The 22238-nt window shown below is 42.4% G+C and overlaps 1 protein-coding gene across 3 annotated transcripts in view; it reads left to right on the top strand.

The window, feature by feature from the left end:
* znf704 (zinc finger protein 704) overlaps positions 1-22238 on the top strand; it is a 209421-nt gene that overhangs the window by 20566 nt on the left and 166617 nt on the right. For all 3 annotated transcript variants that reach the window (XM_059983553.1, XM_059983548.1, XM_059983559.1), the window contains exon 2: positions 2595-2842. In XM_059983553.1, the coding sequence (XP_059839536.1) occupies positions 2595-2842 (248 nt within the window). The remainder of the gene's footprint in view (positions 1-2594; positions 2843-22238) is intronic.

Here is a 22238-nt window from a genome sequence, read left to right as displayed (position 1 = left end):
ATGGTGCTGACGCTTTGCAGTAGTTCAACTAAGCTAAAAATGTTTGGTTTATGATTTTCATTGATACTCAATGTCTGAGGCTTCTCGCTTAACAATAATAATAGATGGATTCTAGTTGCCCTGATACCGTTTTGCCAAGGTTGCAATGTCCCGGTGAAACCTTTCACCATGCTCGTCACTGACAATGCCAAGATTTGCAGGGAAGAAGTCTAAATGGGAATGCAGAAAACGAATCTTTAGTGACATGTTGCACTTCATGGTTTTGTATGCTTAAAGCATGTAGTCAACCAGCGGGATGTAGTTTTGTGCTCTGTAATTGCCAAGGAAATTTTCAACAACATCGTAGAAGTTCTTTGAATTGCGTGTCATTGATGACCTGTTTGACTTTTGTGGACCAACAAAAATGCTTTCCTTAATCTTGGCATCAGTTATTCTGACTTAAATAATGAATTGAAATTTTAAAAAAACAGGCAAATTAAAAAAATGTGCATGATAGGGAAAGTTCATGGCGATTTTCAGGATCAGCAGCCCAAAATCCATAAGATACACCCTAGTATTCAGGAAACAGTATTTTTGTTGTCCAGAGTTACTTACTGGACAACTGTGTACTTCAAAGCTTCTTCGCTTCCTTTACCACCCTGATACAGGTCGTATTTCCCTGAGCATGATCACATGGTAATAACATTTCCCCTGTATATTTCTTGAATCTTTCCTGAACTAATGGGAGCAACTTCTCTCCAAGGTATCATACAGCAAGAAATACTCTTTTCTGAAGAATAAATAAAAGCTTGCAAACTGCACACTCGCTCAATTGAGTAGCAGGAAATCGCGGATGGCAATTTCTGGATTCTATATTTTAGCCATGGCAATGTGCACTGAAGCAGCCATGCCATTTATTTGGTACATTGATGAAGAATAGGCAGTTTAACCATTATCACAACCACAAAATCAAGGCTGCTGAGTCATCTTCCTTATTCCGTTATCTGTCAAAGCCGGAATTAATAACCGGTACGTGTCGACTGATAAATATTCTCTCACGTTGCTTGATAATTTTTTCTTAGAACGTTGATGTTGGCCAGCATGTTAGCAGTTACTGTAACACTATCACTGCACCAGTGACCTGGGTTCTATTCCACTGCTGTGTGTGAGGAGCTTGTATGGTCTTTCTGTGTTTGTGTGTTTGGTTTCCTTGTGCATTCCAGAGATGTACAGATTGGAGTCATAAAGTACTATAGCCACAGAAACAGGCACTTCGGCCCACTTAATCCGTGCCGAACTGCTGTTTTGCATAGTCCTATCGACCTGTATCTGGGCCATAGACCCCTGTACCCCTCTTATCCACGTAACTTAACCAAACTTCTCTACAGAGTTGCAGTCAGATCCACATCCAGTGCTTTTGCTGACACACTCACATATCTCTCTGAGTGAGGTTCCGCTTAAATATTTCACCTTTCACCCTTAACCCCTGACTTCTAGTTCTGGCCTCATCCAATCTCAGTGGAAGAAACATGCTTGCATTTCCCTATCCATACCCCTCATAGCTTGTATACCACCATCAAATCCCGGTGCTCTCCTGTCAGCCCTGTTCTGATTTGACCTCCCTAAGTGCAACTCCTCACTCTTGCCTGCATTAAATTCCATCTGCCATTTCTCAGCCCATTTCTCGAGCAGGTCCACATCGTGCCGTAAGCTTTGATAATTTTCTTTGCTGTCCACCATGCCTCACTCCAGTCTTGGTGTCATCCTCAACTTTGCTCCTCCAGTTTTCCATAATGCCCTCTGACTCATTAATACAGATGACAAACGACAAAGGATCGGTCACCTAGTTGTAGTTAGTCAGTGCGGCCTCTTTGGATTGGAAAGTCCCTGTTATTCTGTTGTATCGCTAAATAAATAAATAATAAGTTAGTGTGACAATGGATTTTGTTAATTACTGAGTCCACTATCAATGGCATAGAAAACATTTACTTTTTTATTCTTCTGTTATTATTCAGCATATTATAGAGTCATAGAAAAGTACAGTTCAGAAACAGGCCCTTCAGCCCATCTAAATAGGCATCCGTTAGTCTCGTGAGACCATGGGTCTGCGCCTGGAGTTTCCAGGGGTATGGGAGACCGGCAGTTGCCCAAGCTGCAAGTGTTCCCCTCTCCACGCCACCGAAGTTGGCCAAGGGAAGGGCACTAGGACCCAAGCAGCTTGGCACCGGTGTCGTCACAGAGCAATGTGTTGTTAAGTGCCTTGCTCAAGGACACAACGTGCTGTCTCAGCTGAGGCTCGAACCAGTGACCTTCAGGTTACTAGTCTGATGTCTTGCCCACTAGGCCACGTGCCAACACTCAGTCCATCTAGTCAGTGCTGAAACATTTAAACTGCCTCCTCCCATCAACCTCCATATTATGTTTACATCTATTAGCAGGAGAAAGTTTACCGTGGAATTCTCTATATTTCTGTGGTATCAAAGAAGACTTTACAACTTCTACAGTATATTGTATACCTTTATATTTGTGTGATGTGAAAGGTCTTTGTCAATGTTTCAGAGAGATTTTGCAGATTGCCAAAAGTGCAGCAGTAACCTCAACATTTATTCCTGCAGCTCTATTGCAATGGCCGTGACTCATCATCTGTCACACCGTCGTGTGATCAAAGTCACAATGAGAACCACCAGAAGGTGCTGGAGCAGCAGTTGCCCCTTGTGAGAAAGATTGAAGCCATGAAGATACTGGAAACTAAAAAGATTGGCAGGATTCAAGATCACGACAAGGACCACGTACGACCGATTGGTGCTGTTTCTGATCAGAAAAGAAAAGTTGTTTCTTCCAATATCGATGTCCCTCGTGCAAGGTAGGGGAATTATCCTTTTAAAATAAGGAACAAGTGGAATACTAGACCCTTTTGTCACAATAAAATTTAATTTTATAGTTAAAACCAGAAAATGATGGAAACACTCTAGGTTTGCAGAGAAAATGTAATGTTTATGTGGTGTACTCCAAAATCCAGGTCTAAAATCAGCACAGTCCATTATGGTTAATTGGAGCAGCTGCTTATTAAGGCCAACTCTTAAAGAACAAAAACTAATCAAGAAAATAGCCAGAATGCCTTTTGTTTATTTGGGATACTATTGTCGTTTAATTGGGACAGGAGACCATTGCCAAACAGCTTCTAAACTACTGACAGTTGCGTGCCCTTGTGTGGCTGTTAGACACTACACTGTGCATAGAACAGACAGTTTTAAAATAGCGTTAAGTTGGTTGTGTTTGTGATCAAAAAGCAGTGATTTTTGTGGCTGATAGTTGGCAAGAAATAAGCAGTAAGACAATTCAGAACTGTTTTGCTCAGTGCAGTTTCAGGCATTCAGGCTTGGAGATGCCAGAAGTGGCCGGGAGTAAAAATGAAACTATTTCACTACTTCAACAAGTTAGGAATTATGAAGAATTTGAAGGTATCGACAATAATCCTAAATGGTACAATGAAAATGAAGATTTGAAGGATGCAATTGTCAAAAGTATTGTATGAAGGTAGTCCATTATCTACACTAGGTGTCTGTACTGATTTTATTTATTTACAGTCAATCAAAAGAACACAACACTGTATGCTTTATGAATTCCTCCATTAATAACTGTTAGAAACTAATGTACAGTTTTATACTACTGTAGTAGTGTTGGTAATGTTCTTATTTGTTCTGTACTTCATTTAAATACATAATTTGGTACTCAGTTAAATGGTAGATTTATACTTTTTTATACCTTTTTCACCAGTTTCATGAAACTTCAGCTAATTGGGGCAACTGCTTAAGTGGTCCAAAATGTACTGGTCCCAATGTGTCCCAATTAACCAGATTCCAATGTATTTAGATATTAAAACATTATAAGAAAATGCTCTAAGCATCTGTTTCTGTGGAAAATTTCCAAAAGGACATTCCTCATAAGAGCTTTTTTATAATATTTTGAGTAAACTTTGTGACAACAGTGCACTTTCTCAATAATCTCCTACTGTGATTATGAAGCAAAAGACAGAAGCCTAACTCAAGCCAAGGACTCAGCTACATTGGATGGCTATGTGGAGCATTATTGGGATCAGAAACTGGAGCCAAGCAGAAAATATAATAAATCCAGCAAAACGTTGCCATTCATCTTGACACAAGGGAAATGGAGATTAACTGCCCCACATAATTTGAAATATCAATTCATAAAACTATGAAATGCTGACACTGTTGATTGGGGGAGAAAAAAAGATGGCAGATTCCCCAAAAAGTGTCTGTCTGAAAATGGCATGAACCTGCATCTCTGACCTATTCAATTCAATTTATTTGTCTTTCAACCATACATGAATACTCATGAATAAAGTCAAGGTTACTTTGGGGCCACGGTGCAAAATGGAGCACCAACAGTCATGCAGTTAAATAATTCAATTGTAATTACAGCAACACAGTTGTGTACGTTGAGGATATGTAATGACTCATATTGAAAGTCATGAATTTACATGTACATTAATCTGGAGAGTTATACAAGGGATGAAAGCAAATATTTTTCACTTTGATTTTTCAATGCGTATATATTTTGCCTAGTTTGATCTTGAAACTTTACTATTATACTCGGGAAGTTAGTTGTAATAAAAAAACCATTAACAGCACAAAATAAGTTTTAGCTGTTTTGTTAAAACATGAAAACAGCATATGAAAGAGATTGAATTGTTTATAGGGCACATAAACTTTGGATTTAGAATTGCAGTCAACTTTCCAAATACTGTCACCCCAGGCAGCCAGGAGCATGCTCATAGATCAAGGATCAAATTTATTTGCCGTATACATTTATATGTATTAGGAACTTGCTGTGGTGTGTTGACATGACATGCTACAAAGAACAATAACATTTAACAATTCTAAAGAATAAAAAATCATATAAAAATAAGTTAGAGGTTTAAGTCTGGATATGTAATAAAATGTGAATAATTACATAAAAGCCAGCATGTGTTTACAATGTAAACAGCACGTACAATTGCATGGTGGCATGAACATCGATTTCTCGAACTTCCGGTAATTACTCTTCCCCCTCACCGTTCCCCATTCTTGTTTTCCTCTCTCACCTTACCTGCCCATCACCTCCCTCTGGTGCCCCTGCTTCTTCCCTTTCTTTCACGGTATTCTACGCTCTCCTATCAGATTCCTCTTCTCCAGCTCTGTATCTCTTTCACCAATCAACTTCCCAGCTCTTTACTTCACCCTCTCCCCCTCTTCCAATTTCACCTATCACCTACCACCTTCCTCCCCTTCCCCCACCTCTTACTCTGACCTCTGCCCTTCCTTTCCAGTCCCAATGAAGGGTCTGGGCCCAAAACGTTGAATGTTTGCTATTTTCCACAGATGCTGCCTGGCCTGCTGAGTTCCTCCAGCATTTTGTTTGTATTGCTCTGGATTTCCAGCATCTGTAGGTTTTCTTGTTTGTGATGGACAATTTTATACTTTCAGAAAAAAATCATGATCTGATTAAGGAATATCACCACAACTTGCAGGTTTACCAACTGAGGAGATGATTATGCTGTTGATAGTTGGTTTTAAAGATTATAGCTGGGCTGTTGAAGTAGAGTTGAAATGCTTGCTTTCCTTTGAAGTGTGCAAGCGGCACATGTTAAATTCTCACTATTGTGGTTTTACAACTTTGTTGAAGCAGTTAAAATGAATGTGCTTGCACCCAGCTTTTCATTTCAAAGATAGGTTTCTGTTTGTGTTCTAGCAGTGTGCATACAATTGGATTGTTATGTGGTATGGAAGTACAGTGAACTTCCAGACACTATGAGTTTTTAGGGTTTAACTGATCTTTCCTTGGAGAACGTGCAGCCTGCAAACCTCAGAGACATGCCACCTGAGCACCACAGAAGCTCACAGCAATTGGAGGTGTTTTATTCAGGACAAAACGCAAAGTTTCTGCTACATTCCCCTAAGCTGATTCAGACGGTTAAATGTTGTAGTTGTGCTACCCAGCTGCTAATCTCTGTGCACATCTCTGCTGCTTTTGCATTCTGTTTTAGTGGCATTGGCTGCTGACGTGAGTTTGGTCAGCTGTGGCCAACCTTGAAAGGCAAGCAATCAGATTTCTGCCTTTTTAATCATATTCATCTTTGGTAAAGCAATGGTGCAACATCAAATAAAATCAGAAAATGATAATCCAGAGGAGATCTGGCAGCTTCTTGGGATGGAATAACAGTTTGTGTTTCAGGTTAAATCAGCCTTCTTCTGAACATTTCTTTTGTCCTTTATAGACAATAGACAATAGACAATAGGTGCAGAAGTAGACCATTCGGCCCCTCGAGTCTGCACCACCATTCTGAGATCATGGCTGATCATTCACTATCAATACCCAGTCCCTGCCTTGTCCCCATATCCCTTGATTCCCCTATCCATCAGATATCTATCTAGCTCCTTCTTGAAAGCATCCAGAGAATTGACCTCCACTGTCTTCCAAGGCAGTGCATTCCACACCTCCACAACTCTCTGGGAGAAGAAGCTCTTCCTCAACTCTGTTTTAAATAACTGACCTCTTATTCTCAATCCATGCCCTCTGGTACTGGACCCTCCCAACATCTGGAACATATTTCCTGCCTCAATCCTATCAAATCCTTTAATTATCTTAAACGTTTCAATCAGATCCCCTCTCAATCTCCTCAATTCCAGCGTGTACAAGCCCAATCTCTCCAATCTCTCTGCGAAAGACAGCCCTGCCATCCCAGGAATCAACCTAGTGAATCTACGCTGCACTTCCTCAATTGCCAGAATGTCCTTCCTTAAACCTGGAGACCAAAACTGTACACAATATTCCAGGTGTGGTCTCACCAGGGCCCTGTACAAATGCAAAAGGACATCCTTGCTCTTGTACTCAATTCCCCTTGTAATAAAGGCCAACATTCCATTTGCCCTCTTCACTGCCTGTTGCACTTGCTCATTCACCTTCATTGACTGATGAACTAGGACTCCTAGGTCTCTTTGCATTTCTCCCTTACCTAACTCTACACCGTTCAGACAATACTCTGCCCTCTTGTTCCTGCTTCCATAGTGGATAACTTCACATTTATTCACATTGAATGACATCTGCCAAGTGTCTGCCCACTCACCCAGCCTATCCAAGTCTCCCTGTATTCTCCTAACATCCTCTTTGCATGTCACACTGCCACCCAGTTTAGTATCGTCAGCAAACTTGCTGATATAGTTTTCAATGCCCTCATCTAAATCGTTGACATAAATCGTAAAGAGCTGTGGTCCCAATACAGAGCCCTGTGGTACCCCACTAGTCACCTCCAGCCAGTCCGAGAAACACCCATTCACTGCTACCCTTTGCTTTCTATCTGCCAACCAGTTTCCTATCCATGTTGAAACCCTGCCCCCAATGCCATGAGCTCTGATTTTACTCACCAATCTCCTATGTGGCACCTTATCGAATGCCTTCTGAAAATCTAGGTACACAACATCCACTGGCTTACCCTCGTCTAACATCCTTGTTACACCCTCAAAAAACTCCAACAGATGCCACTTAGTTGCCATTACGTCAGCTCTTTCGCAGTGACTATTTTAGCTATAATACATCAAGGATCAATTTTATTCACCGTATGTATTAGAAGTTTGCTGAGATGGTAGTTACAACATGCATCAAAAAAACAACATTCAACAGTTGTAAAGAATAACGATATTAATCAAAATTAAGTTAGAACTACAGATGGGGAATTAACGGTGCATAAATACGTAAACGGAAAAGGCAGTTTTCTTGGTGAGTAGTATCCACAATGATTTTTTTTCTTGCCCATTTCATTATACAAGTCCTGCAGTCAAATGATCTTTGCTGCTGTCCTGACAGTTCACTGGAGTTTTCATTGTTTATATCACAACACACTGGATTCCAGTTAATTGGGCCATTGGTTAAATTGGGCAACTGCTTATCTGGGACAACTCTTAAGAACAAATACTAATTGAGAAAATAACCAGGGTTTCCTTCATCTACTTGGGCACTATGCCACTTAATTGGGATGGGATGGGAGACTGTTATCGAACTGTTTCCAACTAGTGTCAGCTGCATGAGCGTCTGTGGCTGTTAGACACCACACTATGCTTAGAGAGAAAAGTTTTTAAATGGTGTCAGTTGTGAGTACTTGTGTTATATTATCCATTTGGGCCAATGGACACTCACTCATAAAGCAGTAATTTTTTGTGATAATTTTATGCCAGGAAATTTATTGTTGGATTACACCACCACTTCATGCAGGAAGGCAATGAAAGCAGTCCATTATCAGCACTAGGTGGTTGCAATGATTTTATTAATTTACATCAGTCAAACGAACACAGCAATGTACACTGGATAGATTCATCTATCGATAACTACACTCATTCTATTTCTGGTGTTCCCACAGACAATGGTCTCACTTTAAGGACTCTTCATTTTGTTATTTCATGCTCTTGCTATTTATTTATATTTGCATTTGCACAGTTTGTTGTTTGTTGATCCTGTTTACAGTATGCCCACAGGAGTGACTCTAATAGTAAATTTTACATTGAACTATTTAGGAACTAATACATATTTTTATAGTACTGTAATAGTATTGGTAGTGTTCTAATTGGTGCATTTCATTTAACTGGAATTCACTGTAATTTGAAGATAAATAATCCGTTACTTCATTAAATGGTAGTTTGCCTTTTTAAAATTTGAATTTATTTAACTCTTACGTCCATCCCACAACGTGAATGAGTAAAATTCTTTGCATTATGACTCTGTTGCAGTGTACAAACATGTGAATTTAAAACCGTTTGCCAGATGGAAGCAGCTGAAACGGTTTACGGTTGGGGTGACTGGTGTCCCCGATGATTTTCTGGAACTTCTTTCTGCACTTGCTGCTGTAAGTGTCCTCAGTTAAGAAGGAGTAGGAGCTGGAACTGGATGAACTCCGGAACGTTCAGGAGGCTGAAGGGATGATAGATAGGACACATAGAGAGGTAGTTACACCCAAGATGCAGGACACAGGAAACTGAGTGACAGTCAGGAAGGGGAAGGGGCTTAAGGAGCCAGTGTAGAGTACCCCCTCCTCAGCAACAGGTGTACCATTTTGGATACTGTGTGGGGGAATGACCTAACTGAGGAAAGTCACGATGGTTAGGTTGCTGGCACTGTGTCTGGCTATTTGTCTCAAAAGAGAAGTGGGGAGAAGAGATGAGCTGTGGATTCATTAGTTAAGGGAACAGAAAGGAGGTTCTGTGGGTGAGAACGAGATTCCCGGATGGTCTGTTGCCTCCGGGTGCCAGGGTCTGGAATATCTCAGATTGGGTCCTCAGACTTCTTAAGTGGAAGGGTAAACAGCCAGAGGTCATGGTCCATGTAGGTACCAATGACACGTGTAGGTTGAGTGATGAGATTTTGCATAGGGAGTTCAGGGAGTTATGTGGTAAGTTAAAAGACAGGACCTCCAGGGTTGTGATCTCAGGATTGCTACCCATGCCACGTGCTAATGAGGCCAGACTTCACAGTTTAATACATGGCTAAGGTCTTGGTGTGGAAGGGAGGGCGGGCATAAGATTTTTGTATCATTGGGCTCCCTTCCAGGGAAGGTGGGACTTGTACAGAAGGGACAGTTTGCACCTGAACTGGAGAGCGACTGATATCCTAGCAGAAAGGTTTGTTAATGCTGCACAGTTAATGCTTAAACTAGAGTTGCAGGCGGGGTGGGAACCAGAGTGCCAGAACAGTGAGTGGACTGGTTGTGGAGGCAGGTTTTGGTCAGACCCCGGACAAAGTTAGGAATCAAAAGGCTGAGCTTGGTGCAACAATATTGAAAAGGGTGAATCTGAATGCGCACAGTATACGGAATAAGGTGGATGAACTTGCAGCACAGTTGCAGATTGGCAGGTGTGATGTAGGCTTTACGGAATCATGTCTGAAAGGTTATAGCTGGGAGCCTGAGGTAAGGCAGGAAGGCAGAGGGGGTGGCATTACTCTGTTGGTAAAAAAGTGAAATCAGATCATTAGAAAGCGGTGCCATAGTGTCAGACGGTGTTGAATCATTGTGGAGGGAACCAAGGAACTGCAGAGGTAAAAAGACTGATGGGACTTGTATACAGATCCCAAACCCCTAGTAATAAGGATGCTGCCAACGGGAGATAGAAACTGCATGCTCTTAGGTAGAAGAAATGAAAGGGTTGACTATTTTCTAAACAGAGAGAAAATACAAAAAACCGAGATGCAAAGGTAGTTGGGAGTCCTTTTGCGGATTCCCTAAAGGTTAATTTGCAGGTTGAGTCAGCGGTGAGGAAGGCAAATGCAATGTTAGCATTCAGTTCAAGAGGACTAGAATATAAAAGCAAGGATGTAATGTTGAAACTTTATAAAGCACTGATAAGGTCTCACTTGGATGATTGTGAGCAGTTTTGAGCCCCTTTATTTTACAAAGGATGTGCTGAAACTGGAGAGGGTTCAAAGGAGGTTCACGAAAAGGATTCCAGGAATGAATGGTTTGTCATATGATGATCATTTGATGATTTTGGACCTGTATTCACTAGAATTCAGAAGAATAAGGGGTTATCTCATTGAAACCTATCGAACAGTGAAAGGCTTTGATAGAGTGGATGTGGGGAGGATGTTTCCGATGGTGGGAGAGTCTGTAAGACCGGCCTCAGCATAGAGGGGCATCCTTTTAGAACAGAGATTTGGGATATCCTTTAGCCAGAAGGTAGCGAATCCGTTGACTTCTTTGCTGCAGGCAGCTGTGGAGGCTGTCTTTATGTATGTTTAAGGAGAGGTTGATAGATTTTTGATTGGTCAGGGCATGAAGGGATACAGGGAAAAGGCTGGAGATTGGGGCTAAGAGGAAAATTGGATTAACCATGATGAAATGGCAGAGCAGACTTGATGGGCCAAATGGCCTAATTCTCCACCAAAATCTTATGGTCTCATGATACTGGTCCCAATGTGTCCCACTAACTGGAATTCATTGTCATTTGAATTTAAATGATTGAATATTTAATACAGAGATGCTAAATTAGATCAGAATATTTAGAGAACTTTCTTTATTTTTCCTGAGCTTGTGTATACCCTAATCTGTGTTTGGTTGCTGAATGTTTTATCGTCAGCTGTTTTCTTCAAGTGTAATTGACAACATACATTTTTTGAAGAAACTGCAATGTTTAATATTTTTTTAAAAAGTGTTAATATGCATTATTTAATAGTTTTTTTCCTCAACATATACATTAATAACATGACTGTGGAAGGTTTCGAGGCAGTGATACAGGCCTCCACTCCTCATTTGCAGCCTATTCCACTGATATAAAATTATTGAGTGCTTCCCTTGTACAATAAGATGGAACCATGGGCCGCATCATCTACTTCATTATGGCCTTGCACCTTATTGTCCGCAATGCACTTTCTCTGTAACTGTAACACCTTATTCTGCATTCTGTTATTGTTTATCTTATCCTACCTCATTGCGCTCTTGAAAGCAAGCAAGTTTATTTGTAAAGCACTTTCCAAACACAAAGCAGTTCAAAGTGCTTTACATAGAACAAGATATAAAAATCAAACATCAAATTTCAAGCAGTATATAAGAATAAAGTCACACAAAAAATAGATAATGATAAATATAAGTTGCAGTGCAGGAGATTCTAATTAAAAGCTACAGTGAAAAGCCTCGATTTAAAAGAGTTTGAAGTTGGGGCAGACTTCAGATCCTCTGGAAGGTTATTCCAGATATGTGGAGCATAGGAACTAAAAGCTACCTCACCATGTTTAGTTTTGACCCTGGGGACGGTAAGCAGACCCCTCCTAGGCAACTGGAGAGCTCGGGAGGTTCATAATGCAGCAAGAGATCGGAGATGTATTTTAACCCTAGACCATTCAGTGCCTTATAAACCAATAGTAAAATTTTAAAGTCAATCCTCTGATAGACTGAAAGCCAGTGTAGTGATTGAGAACTGGAGTGATGTGTTCTACTTCCTTGGTCTTAGTGAGGACCCTAGCAGCAGCGTTCTGAATGAGCTGCAGCTGTCTGAGGGATTTTTTACAGAAATCTGTGAAAACGCCGTTATGGTAGTCAAGCCAACTAAAAATTAATACGTGGACGAGTTTTTTTGGATCCTGCAGAGACATAAATCCTTAACTCTCGCTGTATTTTTAAGATGGTAGTAGGCTGACTTTGTAACTGTCTTTATGCGGCAGTTAAAATTCAAGTCGGGGTCCATCACAACACCAAGGTTTCTGGCTCGGTTTATGGTCTGTAACAATAGGGATGTAAGGAAATAATCTGTATGAATCGTCTGCTAGACATGTTTTACGCTCTACCTCGGCACAGGTGACAGTAATAAACCAATTTACAATTTTGTTAGATCAGGGTCTGCCTTTCAGTTGTAACCTCTTGTGTCGTGACCATTAATTTGTCAGAAAAAAGGCAAAGAAGTCCTTAAAGCCTGCTCACTTTACATCAGATGGGAAGCAGCAATGGTTAATTCCTGACAAGGCAACCACTTCTTTGATAGTCATAGGAATACCCTTAGGTTCCAGAAATCTTTAGTTTGCAATAGTGGAGAGATCTCGTCTGCTGAGGTTTTTCTTTTGTGGTGCAGATTAAAGAAGCTGCTCGGTCATAGCTTCATCTCTAAACCTCCTCATTTCAGTTGCGTTTCTTCTGTTAAGGCCATTCTCCTTGGCCAAAAATGTGGTTCTCCAACCCAATATCTGCATGTTAAAATACATTTGTTATTGAAGTGTGTATATATTATACAGCCTTGAGATATGACTCCTTACAGGGCAGCCACGAAACAAAGAAACCCAAAAGAACCCAAAAAGAGAAGACTGTCAAACACCCAGTGTACATAGTGAAAGAAAAGCAAATTGTGCAAGCAATAAAAGTAAGCAAATAGCATCTGAAGCAGGCCCACGACCTCAGCCTCTGTTTAGCGAATGGCAGAATAAGTATTGCGGAGCCCGCAGATATGAACCCTGTGCAGCCGGAGCAGGCCACAGCCTCAGTACAGCGCAGAGCGGAGTAAACATCACCAAGCAGTGAGCAGAACTGGCCCAACCCTTGCCTCTGGTTCCGACGTCCTGATAGTGGAATGCACTGCCGGTGGCAGTGGTGGAAGCGGATACGATAGGGTCTTTTAAAAGCCTCTTAGATAGGTACATGGAGCTTAGAAAAATAGAGAACTATGCGGTAGGAAAATTCTAGGCTGCTTCTACAGTAGGTTACACGGTTGGCACAATATTGTGGGCCGAAGGGCCTGTAATGTGCTGTAGATTTCTGTGTTTTATATTCTATGTTTTCAATCCATGTATGATTCAATGTTAAATGTTAATAATCTTTGAATGCCTTCTTGAGGCCTTATGTTAAAGATGCTGTGTTTTTTTTTGCAGTTATATATTTTTTGCTGTTTTGCTTCGGCCATGAGTAACAGTTTTGTGGTCAGTGGTGACATTGAAAGTATGGGCAGAAGCATCCATCCTTTTATCAAATGGCCAATGTGGCAGGTATCTGCTTTTAAGCGGGGTGCTTTTTTTTAGTTCAATTAATGTTTTAATGACTTTGTCAATTGTTTCCTGACTGTTGTTCAAAAAGAAAAACTCCCCTCGTTTTTGATTGTGTAGATATTCTCAGAATATGATGAAGGATGTTTGTGTTGCAGGGTGGAACCTTTCTTTTTACCCAACATCTGCATCAACTGTAAATCAAATCCGTTGTAAACCTGCCCCTGTTTTGCCACAACATGTTATTTTAACCCAGTCCTCTTCTCCCATTAACTTCTCCCACCGTGCCGATGTGAGGTAACGTCTGATTTCAAAACCTGCTTGGTGGTAGTAGAAAGTGTTCAGGGATATGATGCCACATCGCATCTGGTGATGCAACTGGACCTGATTTCAACACCGGAACCCCTAACACAGTTCGTAGTGCTGCTACTACAGTGCCAAACTTGCAAAATGTGTTAAAGCTTGCAGTAAGGGGCAATATTATAGGCACATGTTACATATTAATGCAAAGTTTTTCTTTTCAAGCTATTTGTGCATTGACTAGTCCAGATTCTGAATCCTTAGAAAATAATTGATTCAGCAAGGATATCTGAAATTATTATTATTAGTTCTTTATTATTCAAACTGTCCCAAGATAGTTGTAGTTTATATTTACAGTAACTCGGTGAAGCGAAATCCTCTGGTACAATTTCAGTGATCTCCACCGGGAAAGGCTATTAGTCGGTTCTGGGAATCTAAAGGCCAGGATCTTAAGTGAAGAATTAAAAACAATAACGGTATGGGGCATAAACAAAATAAAGAGAAAGCAGAAAATGCTAGAAACATGGCAGGGAGGGCATCATCTGTGGAAAGAGAAACTGTTGATATTTAACATTGAAAAACCTTTATGGAAACTAAGTTTTTATTTCAGATTTCCAGCATCTGCAGGATTTTATTGTTATTTAATGGGCATAAATAGTTTAACCATTACAGTGACAGTGTTGTACCTTCAGCTGCTTGTAAACAGCGACATAAACAAGCGTTATAAAAGAGCGACAACAGCGAGTACTCCAATAACCGGTCAAAGTCACTTTTCAAAACTGTAAAGTAATCAAGATGGCGGTGCATATGGATGCAGCAGCCACTTCGGCTCCAAGTAAAGGTGGCGACTTCTTGTCCTGTTCGTCTTTTCTAAGCCTGAAAAAGGCTGCTGAACATTAAGAATACTAAATTCTGTGAGTCTGCCTTGCTAGCGAGAGGAATAAAAAGGTGCTGTGCAGTTACAGACTAACGTGGGGAGATGCATCTCACTTCGTGTTGCACTCTACTACAGCTGCTTGGGGAAGTGGTTGTCAGAAGCAGCGCGCTCGAATGCAGAAACGCAGTTAGCACACACCATTAAAACGATACTTAAAGTGGATCATTGCAGGCCTACACTCCTGTTGAGTCTACTCACTAGCATCCAATAGCTGGGAAATAAACTGATTACCTGCATCTATGTCTGAACCAAGGGGAGATGAGGGACTTGTCCTGACAGAAACATGGCTTCAACTATTTAAGAACTTTTTAAAAGCTATTTATTAATGCTTTTTGGGAGGGTGATTTTAGATGCATATCATATTTATACTGAGTTAAATACTGTATCTAATTAGTTTTGCTACAATAAGTGTATGGGACACTGGAAAAATGTTGAATTTCCCCTTGGGGATGAATGAAGTATCTATCTATCATCTATCTATCTATTCCAGGCTAGGCCATCCAGCTAGAAGGCCTGATCTCCTTTCAGGTGGACAGAAATGTCACAACCTTCGGTAAGACCTGCAGAGGGGGTCTGTGTGTCTACATCAGTAAGAACTAGTGTGTGAACACCTTGTTAGTAACATGCTCTCCGCAATTAGAATTTTTAATGGTGAAGTGCAGGCCCTTCTACTTAGCAAGAGAATAATCACTGCCATTGTGATTATCACTGTTTACACCCCCCCCCCCCACTGTGCTGGTGCTGGGGAACCACTGCAGGAGCTCTACAGATCCATCGGCCCCAATGATGTCTTCATTGCTGCTGGTGACTTCAATCATGCCCAAGTAGAAACAGTCCTGCCAAAGTTCTACCAGCATGTGACAATATACTAGACCTGGTGTACACCAGTGTTCATGGAGCCTGCAAGGCTTCCTGCACTCTTAACTTGGATATTCAGACATAATCGTTTTGCTAATCCCTGCACACAGACCACTGATTAAAAAAGCCAAACCAGTTTCCATGGAGATCAGGACCTGGCCAGAGGATACCACCTCAGCATTATAGGACTGCTTCGAAAGTACAGGCTGGAGGATATTCAGGGAGGCCCTACCTACAATAATCAGGTCAACATTGATGAATATGCAGAGTTGGTGACTGGCTACATAGGAAAGCGCATTGAGAACACTACCATTATTGACTGCAGGGGTCTGTGCATTGCTTAGGGATGGGGACACTGCCTTCAGATCAGGGGACAGGACATCTGTAAGGTCAGCCAGAACCACACTCTCCTAGGAAGGCAAAGCATGTGTATGCGCAGAAAGTTCACAGACACCTTTATGACAACAGGAACACGTGGCACATGGGGCAGGGTATTTGAACTATAACAGATTACATGTCCATCCTGTGCATCAATGGCAGTGAGGCCTCCCTTCCTGACGGACTCAATGCTTTCTATGCACGATTTGATCCATTAAACGATGTGACATCAAGGGAAGCGCCCTCTTTCCAGAGGAATAGGAACCCTGTCTGGCCGCAGCCAACTTGAGGAGGATCCTAGCCAGGGTAAACTCACGCAAAGCTGCAGGCCTGGGCAACAAACTTGATCAGGTGGCGAGGGACTATCTGAATCAGGGGTCTTCATTGATATCTTTAGTATCACCTCGAAACAGTCCACGGTCCCTGCAAGCTTCAAGGCAGCCACCATCATTCCGCTTCCCAAGAGAGCAATGGTAACTGGCCTTAATGACTACCACCCAGAGTCACTGATTTCCATAATCATGAAGAGTTTTGAGTGACTGGTAAAATGCCATCTTCCAGCTAAGTTGGATGCTTTCCAGTTCGTCTTCCGCTCAAACCGGTCCTCTGATGATGCCGTAGCCTTTGCCCTCCACTCTGTCCTGCTCCGTCAAGAAAACAATGCCTCAAACATCAGGATCTTGTTCATCGACTTCAGCTTGGAGTTTAACATGATTGTGCCGAAGAGGCTAGAGGGCAAAATGTGCTTGTTGGGACTCTGCATCTCTCTCTGTAACTCCACCCTGGTTGTGTGCTCAGTCCACATCTAACTCGTGTCTGCGCTGCCAGATTCGGCTCAAATCACATCAACTTCACTGATGACATAACAGTGGTTGACCTCATCAGCAACAATGATGAGCTGGCATGGAGTGGCTTGTCAAATAGTGCGAGAACAACAACCTGAGTGTCATTGTGGACAAGACGAAAGAGACTTCAGCAAGGCTTGGATCGACCACTCTCCATTGTACATCAGTGGCTCTGTCGTGGAGAGATTGTAGAACACAAAGTGAATTGTGTGCACATAATGGACGATCTAACCTCACTAGTCAAGAAGGTACAGCAGTGTCTATGCTTTCTGGGGAGATTGAGGTGATCAACTTTCTGCAGTGCCCTGTCTGGCTGCATCATTATGTGGTACAGAGACCTACAGAGGATGGTTAGAACTGCCAAGAGGATCACCAGGGTCTGCCATCCCTTATTTGTGAGGTTTACTGAGAGCATTGCAGACTAGGGGCCCGAAGCATTGTTGACAGCCCCAGCACCCATCCCACAATTTCTTTAACCTGCTATTGTCAGAAAGGTGGTACAGAGCATCATTACTTGGACAACTAGATTACATAACAGCTTTTTCCCTCAGGATGTGAGACTAACGAGTACCCTGCCAGGGTCTTGTCACTAGGTCACTATGTGGTTTGTTTTTTACCTGTGCTGCATGCATTTTATGGTAATACTAACTCATTTATGGTAATATTTTGGTTTATGTGCTGTGTGTGTGATACGTTTTGTGGGAGCATATGTACAGTCAGATGACAATAAACTTGTACTTGAAAATTCAAGCAACACACACAAAGTGCTGGTGGAACACAGCAGGCCAGGCAACATCCATAAGGAGAAGCACTGTCGATGTTTTGGGCCGAGACCCTTTGTCAGGACTAACCGAAAGGAAAGATAGTAAGAGGTTTGAAAGTAGGAGGGGGAGGGGGAAATCCGAAATGACAGGAGAAGACCGGAGGGGGAGGGGTGAAGCTGAGCGCCGGAAAGGTGATTGGCAAAAGGGATACAGAGCTGGAGAAGGGAAAGGATCATGGGACGGGAGGCCTAGGGAGAAAATAAGGGGGGGGGGAGCACCAGAGGGAGATGGAGAACAGGCAGAGTGATGGGCAGAGAGAGAGAAAAAAAAGGAGTGGGGGAACCTAAATATATCAAGGATGGGGTAAGAAGGGGAGGACGGACATTAACAGAAGTTAGAGAAATCAATGTTCATGCCATCAGGTTGGAGGCTACCCAGCTGGTATATAAGGTGTTGTTCCTCCAACTTGAGTGTGGCTTCATCTTGACAGTAGAGGAGGCCATGGATTAAAATGTATGGGCACTGAGAGATCCTGCTTTCTCTGGTGGACCGAGCGTAGGTGTTCAGCAAAACGGTCTCCCAGTCTGTGTCAGGTCACACCAATATATAAAAAGCCACACCGGGAGCACCGGACGCAGTATACCACACCAGCCGACTCACTGGTGAAGTGTCACCTCACCTGGAAGGACTATCTGGGGCCCTGAATGGTGGTGATGAGGTAAGTGTAAGGGCAGGTGTAGCACTTGTTCTGCTTACAAGGATAAGTGCCAGGAGTGAGGTCGGTGGGAAAGGATGGGGGGGGGGGGGGAATGAGTGGACAAGGGAGTTGCGTAAGGAGCGATCCCTGCGGAAAGAAGAAAGAGCGGGGGAAGGAAAGATGTGCTTAGTAGTGGGATCCCGTTGGAGGTGGCGGAGGTTACGGAGAATTATACGTTGGACCCGGAGGCTGGTGGGGTGGTAGGTGAGGACAAGGGGAACCCTATCCTGAATGGGGTGGCGGGCGGATGGGGGTGAGGGCAGATGTGCGGGAAATGGGAGAGATGCGTTTGAGAGCAGAGTTGATGGTGGAGGAAGGGAAGCCCCTTTGTTTAAAAAAGGAAGACATCTCCTTGACATCTACTTGAAAAATCATCTTGGCTGTTATGAAGAATAAATTTATGGGTATATTTCCTTACGATAATAATAAATGTGACATCCTTTGTCTGAGTTTGAACTGTGAACTTTCAGGTTACGTCAGAGCCTGGAATACATATCAACATTCACCAAAGGCATTCCACACATGCTCAGCTAGATTAATTTAATTAGTAATTCTCAGTTCCTCCACAGGGTGCGCTGTTGCAGTCTTTGCCACAATAATCAGTAGTCACCTTTAAACTTCAACATAATTACTTCTAAACAACTTCTGTAGTTTTGAAAATATAAATTTTTATAAGAACAATTAGTTTAAAATTGCTTGAATTTTTAAATAATATAATCTTATATTATTCTGTGAAATTTACTAATAATATTTCCATTTCAATCTCCATGCAAAGATTTGCCCGTTTTTAAATTTCATCTCCTGCAAGATGTTCGGAAAGGTTTTGGTCTTTTTGCTGCAGGTTTGCTGCCTGTGTGAATTTAATTGGTTGTCCAACCAGTTGGGTGGTATTGCCTTTAACAGGATGTCTCTGAAGGGGCCAGAGAGAAAGTCATGTCAGAAAATGGGAATCCTTGTCACATGGCTCCCTAAAGTTTCTGCAGGACAGTGTCCAGAACTAACCTTCGCTGTTGACTGGAACAGCTGTTTCTGAGTAACTGCTACCAAATATTGAATTTTTGTCATGCAACACACAACAATTCAGTTTGTTAGCAGATGAGAACAATGAGAAGCTAGTGGAGTGTAAGAGAAATGAAAGGTGATATTTATCCCAATGGGAATTATGCGTGTGAGCAGCTCATCCCTGATGTACAGTTGAACTGGAGTTCTTTGTGTGAATGAGCAAATCGCAGGTAAAGCCCTCCCCACCACTGAGCACGCCTACACAAAACGTTGTCACGGGAAAGCAACTTCTACAACCAGAGACCCCCACTACCCAGGACGTACTCTCTTCTCACTGCTGCCATCAGGAGCCTCAGAACTCACGCTACCTCTCAACCATCAGGCTCTTGAACCAAAGGAGATAACTTTACTCAGCTTCATAGAAATATTCCCACAACCTATGGCATCACTTTCAAGAACTCTACATCTCATGTTCTTGATATTTATTGCTTATTTATTTATTATTATGATTAAATCTTTCTTTTTTTACTTGTACAGTTTGTTGTCTTTTTCTCACTGGTTGAATGCACAAGCTGGTGTGGTCGTTCATTGATTCTATTATGGATTTACTAAGTATGCCTGCAAGAAATTGAATCTCAGGGTTGTATATGGTGACATAGATGTACTTTGATAGTAAATGTACTTTGAATTTTGAAGTGGCATCTGTTTCTTCTGTTCCGGTGCAAGTACTGGCTAGTAGTAGAGTTCTGAAGAATGGGGGGGGGGGCGGTGGGGGGGGGAATCTCAGCCTATAGAGAGAATGGACGTAGAAAGATGGTTTCCAATAGTAGGAGAGTCTGGAATCAGAGGACACAGCCTCAGAAAACAATGATATCCCTTTAGAACTGAGAGAGTGGTGAATCTGTGGAATTCATTGCTATAGATGGCTGTGGAGGTCTGGTCATTAGATATTGATAGGTTTCTGATTAGTAAAGGTGTTAAAGGTTATGGAGAGAAGGAAAATAAATCAGCCATGATTGAATGACAGAGCAGATCTGAAGGGCCGAATGGCCTAATTTGCTCATGTCTTATGGTCATGCTATTTTCTGTAAAATTAAATAGAAATGGAGAGTAGCGATTGTTGTGTTGCCTGGAGTGCAATATGCGGGCTATTTTAAATTGGTAATGGACCTAGATCAAAGAGGTTAGATTCAATAGGTTGATGGCAACGATAGAAGGCAATTGTCACACAGTTAGGTAAGATATTTAGACTAACCTACTGGAGCAGTGAATTTTGTGGGACTCCAATGGTTCAATGGTTCCATTTAATATCATAGAATGTATACAGTGTACAACCTGAAATTCTTACTCTTCACAGACTTACACCAAACAGAAGAATACCCCTAAGAATGAATAACAAAGAAACATTAGACCCCAAAGCCCCCCTCACACACCGTCCTCCCATGGACAATCAGCAGCGAAGCATAAACCCTCCTCCTTCCCCCACCCCACGTTTGTTCCAGCAAGAAGCAATAGCACCTCCCCCCATCACCCACCAAGCAAGCAACAGCATAGACCTCCAAAGAGCTCATGATCTGCAGTCCAACAAAAAACTACAGTCTTTAACCCAGCACTTCGACACGCCGCAGGCTTTCTCTCCCATCTATAAGGGTCAGAGAAGGAAACCTTTCCACAGCAGGAGGGAGACCAACAGATCGCTGATTCGATGTTACAATCTGAAGCAAAACTGATTTCTAGCTCACCCAACTGGAGAATCGACAGACTCCAGCCGCCCCCGACCCTATTGATAGAGAGCGATCGCCTGAGTGTGGAAACCTCCAACAGCCACAGGCTCTGTTCCGATGCTCAATCTCCACAGGGTTCCAGTTGGCAGAATCGAGCCATCCGCAGGGGCTGCCTGAGGCCACACCCCCGAAGGCGCACGTTTTCCAGGCCAGTCCTTGAGATATGGAGAAACTCTAGTTTGCTTAGTGAGCTCTGGAAGCAGGAGCCGTATAGAACCACAGTTTGAGTGCAGGTTGAGATCACGGACTCTGACAGAACCTCAGTCGCCTTGAAAATGAGAAAAGAGACATTGAAGAGTGGAATTGAAGCGGTTTTGCAGATGAGCTCAAAGAAATCGCCCTCTGGTGCCATCTTAGCTCCTCTCCGAATTTAGAGAGATGAGAGATGGAGAGTTTTGACGGAGTAGATAATGAAGGGCAGTTGGGGAAAGTAGAGGCATGTGGTGAACTACATATACCTGTCTGGACATGCCCCCCCCCCCCCCCCCCCCCCCGCTGACTGCTCCTGTGGCTCCTCCCACAGACCCCGGTATAAAGGCGATTGGGGCCTGAGCCCGGCCTCTCAGTCTCCAGGATGCGTGGTCAATTGCTGCTTGTTCTTTCTTCCAGTCAATAAAAGTCGATATCTCGCCTCAGGTCTCAGAGAGTTATTGATAATACATCAAGGCATGAATTTAAAGTTAGCATAGAGAATGAGGTGATAAGTTTCAGCAAAAATCTCTACATGGAAGATCATTGAAAGGTAAGGGGTTTGCCACAGGGGTGATAGAGACTTACTATTTGGAGACAATTAGCTGAAGGACCTCACTCTACAAGAGCTGGAGAATCATGTGGGCATAGTAAAGGCAGTGCATCACACTCTTCTTTCAAAACTAAAGTCAGTTGAATGGAATTTCAAGAGCAGAGTTTGACAAATGTACCATTCAGTACTTGGCTTTATTGCACACTTATCACTCCTGGCCAAGGATAGCTTTCTCCCTCACAGTTTTTAAAGAAGAGTCACTTCTAGGGCAAAGCACTTTGAACAAGAGTTATCAGGAAAGACTAAGCAGGCTGGGAATTTTTTCCCCTGGAGCGTATGAGGCTGAGAGGTGACCTAATATAAAATCATGAGAGGCATAGCAAAGC

Source organism: Hypanus sabinus, chromosome 1 (assembly GCF_030144855.1).
Source record: "Hypanus sabinus isolate sHypSab1 chromosome 1, sHypSab1.hap1, whole genome shotgun sequence".
NCBI lineage: Eukaryota > Metazoa > Chordata > Chondrichthyes > Myliobatiformes > Dasyatidae > Hypanus > Hypanus sabinus.
This window is presented reverse-complemented; position numbering and strand designations above follow the sequence as displayed.